The 12863-nt window shown below is 51.3% G+C and overlaps 1 protein-coding gene across 8 annotated transcripts in view; it reads right to left on the bottom strand.

Moving 5' to 3' along the window:
* Positions 1 to 12857, bottom strand: part of Prpf40b (pre-mRNA processing factor 40 homolog B) — a 19963-nt gene extending 7106 nt beyond the window's left edge. For 2 of the 8 annotated variants that reach the window (XM_033763545.1, XM_010623630.3), the window contains exons 1-17: positions 11479 to 12770; positions 7164 to 7244; positions 6282 to 6425; positions 5917 to 5982; positions 5206 to 5233; positions 4947 to 4972; positions 4706 to 4816; positions 4280 to 4400; positions 4155 to 4179; positions 3766 to 3963; positions 3411 to 3540; positions 3264 to 3328; positions 2614 to 2778; positions 2405 to 2513; positions 1899 to 2049; positions 979 to 1112; positions 330 to 444 (exon numbers count right to left, since the gene is read on the bottom strand). In XM_033763545.1, the coding sequence (XP_033619436.1) occupies positions 330 to 444; positions 979 to 1112; positions 1899 to 2049; positions 2405 to 2513; positions 2614 to 2778; positions 3264 to 3328; positions 3411 to 3540; positions 3766 to 3963; positions 4155 to 4179; positions 4280 to 4400; positions 4706 to 4816; positions 4947 to 4972; positions 5206 to 5233; positions 5917 to 5982; positions 6282 to 6425; positions 7164 to 7244; positions 11479 to 11622 (1813 nt within the window). In that variant the 5' untranslated portion in view covers positions 11623 to 12770. Of the gene's footprint in view, positions 1 to 329; positions 445 to 978; positions 1113 to 1898; positions 2050 to 2404; positions 2514 to 2613; positions 2779 to 3263; positions 3329 to 3410; positions 3541 to 3765; positions 3964 to 4154; positions 4180 to 4279; positions 4401 to 4705; positions 4817 to 4946; positions 4973 to 5205; positions 5234 to 5916; positions 5983 to 6281; positions 6426 to 7163; positions 7245 to 11478; positions 12772 to 12812 lie in introns of those variants that run through there. The other 6 variants (XM_033763549.1, XM_033763548.1, XM_033763546.1 and 3 more) reach the window with 5 other exon arrangements.
* Positions 12858 to 12863: the final 6 nt, after the last annotated feature.

The raw sequence follows: 12863 nt of genomic DNA on the forward strand, positions 1-12863 counted from the left end.
GGGGGGGGGGCCTGGCGGGTGGCAGCTTCCCAAGGCCTGGGGTAGGATCGAGGACAGGACCAAGGTGTGGGGGTGCAGACAGGTCGGCAGGGCAGGAAGCAGACCAGAGAGGGAGCCTGGCTGCCTTACCCGGCTGGCCCAGCATGTTGGCAAACCGGACGTCAGTACTGACTGCTGGGTACAGCTCCATCCAGGTGGACATGGGGGGGGCCTGGCGGGTGGCAGCTTCCCAAGGCCTGGGGTAGGATCGAGGACAGGACCAAGGTGTGGGGGTGCAGACAGGTCGGCAGGGCAGGAAGCAGACCAGAGAGGGAGCCTGGCTGCCTTACCCGGCTGGCCCAGCATGTTGGCAAACCGGACGTCAGTACTGACTGCTGGGTACAGCTCCATCCAGGTGGACATGGAGTGCAGCTGCCCTGTCTCATGGAGCTCATCCAGGAAGGTCTGAGCAGGAAGAGGCAAGTGATAAGGAGAGTGAGACAGAGAGGGAGGTGGAGCTAGGGACTGGGGCAGAAGAGAGGGAATGGCAGGAGGATAGGCAAGGATAATCCAGACGGGAAATCCAGGCAAGCGGGGAGATGAGATGTGGAGGAAGAGAAAACTACAAAGGGAGGACATGCAAATACAACAAAAATTGAGAATGAGCCAGTCTGGGAGGCAGTAAGGCAGAAGCCTGCTCTACGACTTGGCTTCAGCTTGCTGCCATGATAAGCAGAGATACCCCACACTGCCCCACTATTGTCACTCCCAAACTGGGGGTAAGGAAATATACACGGCTCCGCCCACACACCACGCCTACACATCTGGTCTGCCTGGAGAACAGACCGAGCTGAGTACACACAGCAGCGGCAGAGAGGCCTCGTGGGGCTTGGACTGGGCTAGGGAAAGGGCAGGCAGCAAACCCAGAGGCAAGGCACAGGTGAGGAGACTATGAGTGGGGCAGGGCCAAGCTCTGATCCACGAGTATAGTGAAGATACCTGGAAGGCCTCCCGGTTCTTGCGTTGCTGACGACGCTCCCGAAGCCGGGCCCGTTCTCGCTCTTCCTCCTCCTCCCTCTCCAAAGCTCGGATGTGCTCCTCAAAGCAGATCAGAGCATCCTCCTTGTCCATGTCTGCATGGTAGGGAGGGGGTTCAGCAGGTACCTTGAACAAGGCACCCTCTTAAGATTCTAGTACCCTTTGTTGTCTGAGGGATGCTGTCCCTGTAGGTGCTGGGGACACCCATTAGGGGAGAAAGGGAGCAGCTGCTGCAATGCTGTTTTTTGTTTGTTTGTTTTCCCTCGGTAGTGGGGATCGAACTCTGGGACCTTGTGCTTGGGCGGTAGGCATGTTGCCACTGAGCTAAATCCCCAGCCCTGCAATGCTGGTTCCTGAGTAGGGGGTCATTAATTATACTAGAAAAAAACAGCAAGTATTCAGCTCTGATAAATTCAGTGACTAAAAGCTAGCACATGAAACCAGCTATCTCAGGATCTGAGGTTTCATATCTTAGGAAATTAGGAGTCAATCAGATTTTGATGTGACTTCAGAAGGTCAATTTCTCCTACCAGTGACTACAAGCCAGCAATGTGAACATATGTAACTCAGTTAAAGCCCACGGTGCTTTAACCATTTAAGACCATAATCATGCACTATAAACATCACCACCATTATCTCTGGAACTTCTGATTCTTATCCCAGAGGTCTACCCCCAAGAACACATATGTCCAGGGTAACAGAGGAACTCAGAGGGAAAGGTGTCCTGAAACATTCTGGGACCCCCAGAGTCCATGGATGTACAGTGACTGAGTGTTGGGGTCTTCTAGGATGGGCGGGAGGTGCAGGAGAGTGGTATGAGGTAGGCTTTGGGGGGCCACTTAAGGAAAGGGAGGCAGGTGGGAGTAGGGATCCAGGCTTACTCTGCAGCTGATGATCTTGAGCAAAGCTGGGGTTATCCATGAGATACTGCTGGGCCTGGGACCATGTAGTTTGGAAGTTAACACTACTCATCCCATCCAGGATGCTCTTCAGGGCCTGGATATTACGGCGCCGAAGCTGCTTGGCCTGTTCCTGGGAAGCCATGGGGGATCAGGGTGAGGCGGGGCAGGCCAGAGCTACCCAAGTGGGCCCGGCAGAGAGGATACGGGGAAAGGAGATAGCTAGAGAATGCTAGGAGGAGGGCCAGATTCAAGATTTTCCTGTCCCAGGAAAGGAGAGGAAGCATAATCACACACTAGCCTCTCAAGATTCCTCCTGGGGCCACAAGCCCAGGGCAGAAATGGGGAGATGTACAAGTGCCACACCAGGTTCCAAGTTAGGAGCTTGGACACTGGGGAGTGCAGCAATGAATGGCCAGGGTCCATTAGGAAGTAAAGACAGTCGGGGAAAAGATGGGGGCTAAAGGGTCTGGCCCACTGACCATTACCTTCTCCTTCTTGGCCAGGAAGAAGAGGACATCATCATAAACCTCTTTTCGGTCCCTCTCTGGGACCACAGCCCAGACCTCCAGCTCCCCAAAGGTCTGTTCTGCCCGCCTGTGGAGCATATGGGCTGTAAGTAGGCAGGCAGAGAACAGGCCCCTGAGCTTCTGTGTCCTCAGGATTCCCAGGCCCCAGCCCAGCCCAGCCCCCTGACCGGTAGCGGGTGGTGGAGGTCATGCGTTCATGCTGCTCCAGGAAATGCTGCAGGGTCTGCTTGGCTTCCTTGGCCCTCAGCCGGGCCTCCTCCTTCTCCTCCTTCTCCCGCTGTGCCTTGTAGGCATTGAATGCTTGCTTTTTCTCACTGAGTTTGGGCAAGGCACTAGGGTAGAAAGGATAGGTGTGGGAGGAATAGGAGTCAGCCTAACCCACCTGCACAGCTCACAAAGGAGGGTCACAGGACACTGGGAAGGGTCTCCACAGGACCGAGTGGAGGGTCCATTCACGGGCTCTGCACACAGATGTATGCAACGTAGATGGGAGAGGCAGTGCAGGGAAGAGATGTAGCCCCCAGACTCTGCTAACACTGGGTCCTCTTGCTTTGGGGTCTCAAGTTGCCATCAGATCTCTGCCCTATCATCAGGCCTTTCCCCCAATTAATTCAATTCAATCCAAAAAACATTTATTGAACTCTCATGTCAGATACCTTCCATTTCTTATCCTGGAGGCTTTTCAGCTCCTCCTCCCCTGTATCCCATGACAGTCTACTACTTTCAGCCCCCATGAGCCTGAGTGTTGAGCTGGGATTTCTCAGGGTGGCACAGGTGCGCTCATGAACAAGGCCTGGCTGCCTCTGCCCAGGCCTACCTGTAACGAGGGTCGGTGACCACCATCTTCATGGCCTGTTCCCATGAGGCATTGGAGGGGACAGCCTGGAATGTAGCAGGCAGGGGTCACGAGGCCTGTCTACCTCTAGCCCCCTCCACATTTGGTTGGGAGTCCAACCCTCAGCACCTTGTCCCTCAGCAGCTCCTTGAATGCCTGCTTGGCCTTCTCTCGGTTGCTCCAGCTGAGACCAGACCTCTCTGGTTCTGGCTTGGATTCCTCCTCCTCCTGCTGTGGTAGCTGATGTTGTCCAGCAGAACTGGGGACAGATGGGATTCAGCCACAGGACTCCCAGCCAGCACTGCTTTTCAGTGCTCAGCAACACATCATCCCCTCCTTGCTTCCCAGGGTGGCCTCTTCCTGCCCTCCAAAGGTCATGCCAAGATCTACATGCCCCATTCTAAGACGCTGGCAGAGGATGAGGGACAAGTCAGGCTAAGAACCTAAAGCCCATGTTTCAGAATGTCACGGAGGCAGCCCTCACCTGCTGGGGCCCTCCTCCACCTGCTGCAGGAAACCCTGCTCTAGAGGCTGGGCAGCCTCTGACACATCACAATCTTCACTTCCATCTAGCTCAGGTTCCAGGAGGCCTGTGGTTCCTGGGGTAGGGCCAGGAGGTACAGGTGGAGGATCAGGCTGTGGCTGAGGAGGCTGTGGCTGTAGTGCCTGAGGCTGCTGTTTCCTGCAGGCAAGCCAGAGGATAGTGTTAGAGTAAGAGCGAGGACAGAGAAAGGCAAGGGATGGCTAGTTTCTCTAGCCAGAGCAGATGACCCCGGGGAGAGCTGACTTTTCCCCTACAGAGTGAGGATAATGCAGAGATCATCCATTCCCACCCCTCAAGTATGGATGCAGATAGGTGGGTAAGTCACTCACCCTGCAGCCTCTTGTTTGACTACAGCTGCAATGGGAAAAGACAAGACAGTCACAGGGTAGCAAAGAACCCCCTTACCTGGGCCTGGGCCCGATTCTCCCTTCCCCCTCCTCCCAGGGATCCTCACCCTCCAGGTCATCCAGATCCTGTGGCCGGGTCCAGCGGGATTCCTGATTCTGGTTGTTATAGTAGTAAGGTTTGCCTGTGTCTGACTTGTACTCTTTCCAGGGACTTTGGGAAAGCAGCAGCTGCAAGAGGATGGGTCAAAGGACATCAGTAGGCTGCAGAGCTCTCCAGCCATAATCAGAGGAGCAAAGGGGACCCAGTGATTAGAGGACACAGTAGCCTTTAGCTACCACCTTGCTGGGCTTGAATGGGGAAAGGTGGACTTCCTGAGGTCCTAAGAAAACACTTCCAGGTAGTATAGGGGTGGGATCAGGGATCGTGGGATCGGAGGAACCACAGTGAGCATAGTTAAGAGACTCGGGGGAGGCCAAGAACTTGGAAGGGTCAGGACAGCTGAAAGGAAGGGCCAGAAAGCCCCACTCAGGACCTCCGCCTTGGACTTGAGCACGCTGGGCTTCTCCCACACGGACTGCTTGTCGTCAGCATTGTAGTAGTAGATGCGCCCATCAGGGGCCACATGCTCACTCCATAGGGCCCTCTGGGAGGGGGGGTGCACAGAACCGGTGGTCAAGGTCCTTTCCCAAAGTCTCTCCTCACCCCCAAAGATTCTACCATCAGCCCCCCAACTTTCAGCCTTTCTGCCCACAGACCCGAGCTAAAAGACTCACCGGAGGACCTGTCCCAGCCACAGCAGCTAGGAAAGAAGCCAAAGAAAACATATGAAGTCCTTGTTCCAATCCCCAATTTATTCCCACCTAGTCCTCCCTTTTTCCAGTCCCAATAAATATCCCCCTGGTCCCATCAACATCCCAGGCTCCCTGGCATCCCAACAGGCATGATCCAGAGTGGGCTCTAGTCCATGGTCCCCTCTCCCCTGTACCCCCCAACCTCCGAGCCTGGGGGAAGCAGACCCCCCAGAAGACTCACAGCTGGCGGTGTCCGCACCCGGAGCCGTCTGCCGAAGAAAGAGGAGGGGGAAGGGTTGGGGCCAAGCCCAGTGGCCCCCAAGACCCAGGCCATGGGGGATGGAGAAGCAGGCCAGGCCAGGATCCATGTATCCTGCTCCCAAGAATCTTTGCTCCCTAATAGGCCACCTCCCCCCTGCCAGGGCCATGGCTCTCAGATCCCAGGGAACTCATACTGTAGCTCCTTTCTTCATTTTCCACAAGTCAGAATATGTTGTAGAGTCAATCCTGAAGCCCATCTCTTCACAGTGCATGGTAGACTGAACATCCACTCAGAGTCTACTATACTGAGCGGCCGCATAAGAAAGCACAGCAAGATGCCTGGGTGCCATTGCCACCTCAGGAGGCAAAGAGGATGGGAAGAAGGGACCATATTATTGTGTCTACAGTGCATGGGCTTTTGAAGGGAAGGAGTGTCTGGCATGTGTGTGCTCTGTAATGGTGCTGGATGCAGCAGGGGGAATAATAAGAAAGAACACATATGCATTTGGGGAGGAGCAGGAAATGAACCGATGAGTAGATGACAGTGAGAAAGGTTCAAGTGTGGGGGGTGCTGTGGGAAACAGGGTGGATATAAGAAGAGGTAAAGAATGAAGTCCATATTCCTGTACTCCAAGTCATACCCACAAGACTGCAGGGCAGAGCCTGCTTCTTGCCAGCTCCCAGTGCTTACCGCTGCTGTAACAGGCACTGCTGGCATCAGCATTCCTGGCATCATCGGCGGTACCATTCCTGGGATCTGTGGATATAAAAACCAGTCACTGAAATGAAGGCAGAGCCCTGTCAGTCAGGGTCCCCTGAGAGTCCTGAGAGATCCTGCTGGAGCCGTGACTACCACCTGGGCACCTCCTCAGAAGCGTCCCTGGCTCTGGGCTCTCGCTTTGACTGAGTTGTCTTGGTCACTTAGCAGACAAATCCATGAGCCTGGCCCAAAACTCTCTTTCCTCCCCAGTTTGTAAAGCCCAGATTCCCACTCTCACCTCCACCCTCAGCAAAACCTGACAAGGTTTCCTAAGGCCCCGTGGGGGAGACAATTACCTGTGTGAGTGGTGGTGGCGCCCCCATTGGTGGAAGCATTGGGGGCAGGATGCCAGGCGGCATGGGGGGGATGGCTGGTGGTCTCTGACTCATTGGGGGGAGCCCCATCGGAGGAAAGGGTGGGGGGATCCCTGGAGGGGGCATCTGGAAGTGAGGAAAGGAAGAGATTGAACAGAAAAGATACTGCCTTATTAGGTGGGGGCAGAGAAGACCTGTCAGGAAACAGCCACTTGTTGCACACCCAGCCCTCCACCCTGGCTTAGAGGCAATTCCAAGGATTTCATTTGAGAAGCAAAGACACGAAACTGCCTTCCTCCTTGGCACTGAGAAAGACAGACAACAGGGCATTCTCTGGGCCTAACAGGCAAGCAAACCACTTAAAAGGTGGGGAGGGCGAGGGAAAGGGAAGTGAAACAGCACCAGACTGCGGGGAGGCTGTGCCCTTTGGCACTCCTGCCCAAGAGGCCTCTCAGGTCAAGGGGCAGAAGGCAGGCGTCCCCTAGTCCTCTGCCTCCCATCCCTTTCTCTCCAACTCATGATCACCAATGCTATTCCAGCCCAAATTCTGTGGCTTTGTAAAAGAGCACAGGTAAGGAGTAGTGAAAGAGAAAGATAGCCCCACCCTGCTCTCACTCTAATGGGGTCTTTTTCCTTCCACTTCTACCTCCAGTCCCAACGTGTCCCAAGAACAAAAAAGACAAAGGGGAAACTGGCAGCTTTATGAACTAGAGCTTAACAACATCTCTCCCCATCCCAACGCCCAAACAAAACCACCCCTCTTCCAAGGGGCATCACCATGCTGGCAAGGCAGCAGTGGCAAGGGCTGGGGAGTTGGGGGTGCAGGCTGGAAAAGCCAAGCCCAGGGAAACACACAAAACTTACGAAGGGTGGTGGCATCATGGGGGGCCCCGGTGGGAAGGGGGCAGGCGCTGCTGGGGGCCGGGGACCAGAATCGGGAACCGACTGTTGAGGGAGAGAAAAGTCATAGGACCCAGGATGGACACAGAGATGGGCCTTTGTGGAAGGGAAGCAGAAAGGGTAAGGATGAAAAAGGAGCACAAAGTTGAGAGTGGGTCTCCGAGCCCAGTTTTCCTTCCCACCCCAAGCTCTGAGTCCTCTGTGTGCCAGCCCAAAGCTGGCTGGCTGAGACCTTCAATGTCATCTCTGTTTTGGAAGCTTCCATTTTGCCACAGAAAAGATACAGAAGGCTCTACTTACAACCAAAGACCAACTCTTCCCAGATTTTAACTCATTTTCCTGCCTGTGGGAAGGCTATGCCTCTCACAAGCCAGTTAGAAGTTGCCTCTTTTCCTATTTCCCTATTTTGATTTAACTCAATTATATAAACTGGATCTAAAGCTCCCTGAACACAAATAGTTGCTAGCCCTTTACACCTCCCTAACTTTTGTCACTACCAGGTCCCTCCCCTAACTAGCCTCACCTTTAGCCACCTAATTTCTCTGATATCATCCACTCTCAATCACCAGTTTCATCTGTCTACACTACTTCCAACCCCTTTTTGGTGGCCACTTCTCAAATCCTTTCTATCCTTTTGAATGTAGGCTTTGAACAGCCTAAGTATCCTTGTCCCACAGTTATGGCTGATCATATCTCATCCTTTAAGAAGGCTTCCTGAGCCCATTTAAAGGAGCTCTTTCCAATTTATATGACCCCCTTTCGTTTTCTCGTGTACACGTTTGTTGTTATATTTCCTGGATATGTGTTTTCCCCCATCAGAATACCGTAACATTCCCTGACAGCAGGGATCATTATCTGAATTGTTGAAAGTCAGATTCCTGGTACCTGCATGGTTCCTGGCACATAATAGGTACCCAATAAATACTGAATCAATGAAAGAACAAATGAAGGAACAAATTTCTATATAGGACCTTACAACTCTATTAAATGATCCTGTGGACACAGCCCATGTCCAAAACAATGTGTGTAGGTTTTCATTTCATAATTGTTTATGAAAACGTTAGAATCAGCCTAAGTATCCACCTATAAGGAACTATTCACAAACATAAATGGAATGCTATGTGAGCATAAAGAAGAATGAAGAAGTTCAGTCTTGATATGGACCAGCAGCAAAGGTTTATCACTTGTATAAACATCAGCAACCAAAGATGACAAACAGGGCCATGGATTTAGCTCAGTGGCGCTGCTGCCTGCATCGCAAGCACAAGGTCCGGAGTTTGATCCCCAGTAACCCCCCCAAAGAAAAACAATAAGAAAGGGAAAAAGTGGAACAGTATTCATTGTATGCCCTTTTGCAGCTTTTGACTGTGCAACTATAGACTATCTGTTAAAAGAAAAATTAGTGCACTGAAGCTTCGAAGTACAACTAAAGGGCCTTGTTCTTTCTCTTTGACTAAAAGTTGGTGTGGCAGAGGCGATCTGGGGAAAGGTGGTGCTGGCTAGACAGAAACCCTCACCACTGTCCAATTTCCTAAACTAGGGATTTGGCTCAGTGGTTCCACTGCCTGCCTCGCAAGCACAAGGGTCCAAGTTCGATTCCTGGTTGTGTGTGTGTGAGTGTGTCACACACACACACACACACACACACACACAAATACATACATACATATGTTTCCTAGCCAGGCATGGTGCATACCTGTAATCCCAGCACTTGGGAGGCTGAGGTAGGAGGATCACAGCAAGTTCAAGGCCAGCGTGGACTACATAGTGAGTTCAAGGCCAGCCTGAACTACATAGTGAGACCCTGTCTCAAAAAAGTTTCCTAGCTTTGTTAGTAATATCTATTTTTCACCTTGTCATAAGAGCTACACTAGTCAGATCTGCCTCACCCTTTTCTCAGTGTTCACCTCACATAGCCCTTTATTCAGACCTGCTCCTATCCTAAACTTTCCTAGGCATGGGATGTCAAAAAGCCATCTACATTGGGGGGATCCAGTTTTCTATGTCATATTCTCTCACCTCATGCTGCCTTATGAGTACCTCTAACATTCCAGAGAGTCATCTTTGGGTCTAACTGGGCCCAGGATTACCATCTCCATACCATCTGTCCATGACAGACACCTCCGAGTCACTTTCTACACCTCCTTCAGTAATATATCAGAATCTGTTTAACTGTACCTCCAAAAGACTTCTTGAATCTACTTCTTTCCATTTTCTCTTCTATTCCACCACCCCCCTTGTCCCAAGCCACAACATTTTCTCATCTGATCTACTGCAGTGACCCCCTAACTGTATCCACTCCAAACCGCAGCCAAACAAGCTCCTCAAAGTGTACCTCAGACCATTATTCCACTGCTCAAAGCTCTTCAATGACTCCCCACTGTTCTTACAGTAAACACCAAACCCTTGCCCAGGACCTGAAGGCTATGGAAGTCTGCTGCCAACCACCCTGCCAGCCTCACCCAGGACCAGCTCCTAGTCTGGGCTCCAGCCACACTCATCTCAGCTCTCCCACCTCAAGTATCCACCTGTGCTGGGACAACCCTGCTACCTGCCCTACACACACACTTCTCAATCACCAGGGCACTACCCTGGAAAGCCTCTTCCAACCCACTGTGTGCATCAGACCCCTCCTTTACGTGCGTGTAACACCTATACCTTCTTTTCAGCCATTACCCATTAGAATTTTAGTTATCTGTGGAAGTGTAATTGTACTAGTATCTTATGTGGCACTAATAAAAAACAAACGCTCCTCATTAAATTATAATAGCCCATTGATTTTAAGATGCCTGACTTCAGTATTGTTAAAATTAAGGAAATATAACGTCTGTAGCCCCCACTAAACTGAAAGCTCTAAGGGCCCCTTTAAAAAATAACCCCAAAACCTGTTGACAGCAGAGGATCACTGGGAAGGCCCAGCAGTACTCAGGGAACACAATGTCAGAGCTGCAGGGGAGTCTGGCAACCAAGGTAGTTCCCTCTCTTAATATGACAAAGATAATAATAATGTCCAAGGTCCCACAGCTGGTTAGGGACAAAGCCAGGATTGGACCCAATCTGCCCTCTAGCCCGAGTCCCTTAAAAACACAGTTCCTCCTACAAGAAGGTCTGTTTTTCACACTCACCTCCCTTACAACCCAAGTGGTCAAATCAGCAAGGATCTCACACTTTCTTGGTTGAAAACCAAGGGTGGTTCCCTATTGCTACCCTACAAAATCTGTCAACTAACAGTCTTTTTTTTTAGTTCTGGAGATCAAAGTTGGACCTTGTGCTTGCAAGGCAGGTGGCAGCACCAGTGAGCTAAATGCCCGGCCCAACAAAGTTTTTTAATAAAGCCTATCTTGCAATCTTGGTTCAATAGACTGAGTCCCTAGACAGGGTCTGCACACAAAGTACTGTGATAAAATGCAGTCTCATCTCTAACTTTATTAGATTTTTGCATAATGAAATACCCTAAAAGACCACATGCATGTATGCCCCCTGTATCTTTGTTTAAATTCTCTGAATACAGGCTAAGACAGAAAAAGGCAGCTTGGCAGAGGTCTTTCTTGCTTGGGGAAAGGGAACTGAAATCAAGTACTGACATGGGAAAACCACCTTCAATTTGGGAGGGAGACTTCTTGTCAGGATTTAGACACTGGTCTGTTTCGGTCAGTTCGCCACAAAGAATAAAGCAATGGAATGAATGTAAATTTCTATGGAACTTCCAAAGGCTTCTCTTCCTGGAGCTTCCTCTATGCTATGTGTGTCCTTTCTTTCCTGAAACGCCTGTCCCTTTGTCACCTGCTGCAATGCCAATAGAACTATGGGTCTCCTTACAATTCTGGGCGAGAATATGAAGAAATAACTAATTCAAGAGAGGGTAAGAGGGATGGGAACTGAAAAAGAAGCAGAATCCATGTCTCCCTGGAACAAAAACACATTTAGGGCTGGGGAGATACAATGAAAGGGCACTTGATCATCATGAGTTCACCTGGGCCCTGGAAAGGCCCTAACACCACCACAAAGATAAAATCAATTCTAGGCCTTTACATCTAAGGGGCCTCTCAGAACTGAGCATTCAGATAAAGGACAAAAGGAGAAAAAGACAATAATGGAGAGATAAAAGGAAGAGAATGCAAAGACAGAACAACAACAGTTAATAGGTAATGTTTACGGAGCACTACTAGGAGCCAAGTGCCGTGCCAAATACTCATTTAATCCTAGCAACCATCTTAGAGGTTATTATGCCCATTTTATAGACAAAGAAGCTGGAGGTCTGAGAGATTAAGTTACTTACTTGACCAAGGTTCCAAGAGATTAAATGGCAGAGGCAGGTTTGGAGTCCAAGCAGTCTGACCCCAGAGCCTGGGCTTTCAACCACTCCACAAAGCTGCCTGCCAGCAAGGAAGCCACAGATGGTACTTCTTACACTTAGCTGCATTCCCGTTTTGTTTTCACCCCTAAGCCTCACAGAGTCTTGAAATGCTCAGGGAGCCATAAGATCCCAAGGTTGGCCCGCTCTGCCTCACTCCCATTCCCTGAAGGGATATGCTGGGAAACAAAGGCCAGAAAGCACACCTCTCAGGAGGTAGCCATCATCAAAAAGGCACAGCTGAGGGACAAGGCTGTGATGAATTGCTTGCCTAGCACGCACAAGGCCCTGGATTCCTTTCCAAGCACCGAGAGAGAACAGCTGACTACTATGAGGCCTATCTACCTGCTAACGCTCTTCAGCTGCCCCCCAACCACCTGCCTCTCCCTTCCCGTTCCCCAAATCTTCCTAGTCCCCATGCTCCTATACCAGGCGCCACTAGTCCTCTTATTCCCAAAGGGCCTGGGGACTTTTCAGAAAGTATCTTCCCATTGCTTCTAGGATCTTCCACCGCCCATCACTTCTTTGCTCTCTAAGGGGCAGAACGTTACTTCTGGTCCTCATCTTTCTTGAGTCAAGGCTCACGTCTACTTACAGACTTCTCCCGTCCCTCCCACAGGATGCTGAGAGCTGGCCTCGGCAATGCAGGCTGCCTCCCCTCCCCCACATCCCTGGGGATTCTCTCCAGCCCGGCTAAAGGCCTTGCATCTTCAGGCTTCCCAAGATCGTGGAACCATTCGCCATAATTTTCTCTTCAAAAAACGCCCCATTTTGAGGCTGGAAGACACCTAGAATATCATTTGCATCAATTTTCCTTTTTCAAATTTAAGTCCATATGAAATCCAAGGCCCTACGAAGGTAGTGACTTGTCCAAGGTCACAGAGTTGGTAGTTCGTTGATGGCTGAGCCAAGGTTGGAACCTAGAGGACTAGTCTTCTACTTCTCGGGCTCCTGGGCACTGGGGTGAGGGCCAGGAACCCTTTCCTGAGAAGCCCCTTCCTCCCCTCAGGAGACAAGGTCTCGCAAACGCGAGGAAAAGGAGGGAGTCCCCTAGTGGTACAGAGGGGCACCCAGAGCTTCCAAAGACAACAAGCACCGGATCAGGGGGTCGGGCACGGGGCACGGCAAATACCCCTGATGGGAAAAGTGGTTCCCACCTCCCCCCTTGTCCCGCGATAGTCTCTCCTCCTGCCTCTCTTCTTTCTCGACCTTTCTCCATAAACCCACCCTTCATTGCTTCGTCCCTCCCCTCGACTCACCCAGTCCCAGCAACTCCTGTCCCCGTCAGCCTCTGGCCTCACACCCCAGTA

This window comes from Fukomys damarensis, unplaced genomic scaffold, assembly GCF_012274545.1.
Source record: "Fukomys damarensis isolate Sample0158 unplaced genomic scaffold, DMR_v1.0_HiC HiC_scaffold_15, whole genome shotgun sequence".
Taxonomy (NCBI): Eukaryota; Metazoa; Chordata; class Mammalia; order Rodentia; family Bathyergidae; genus Fukomys; species Fukomys damarensis.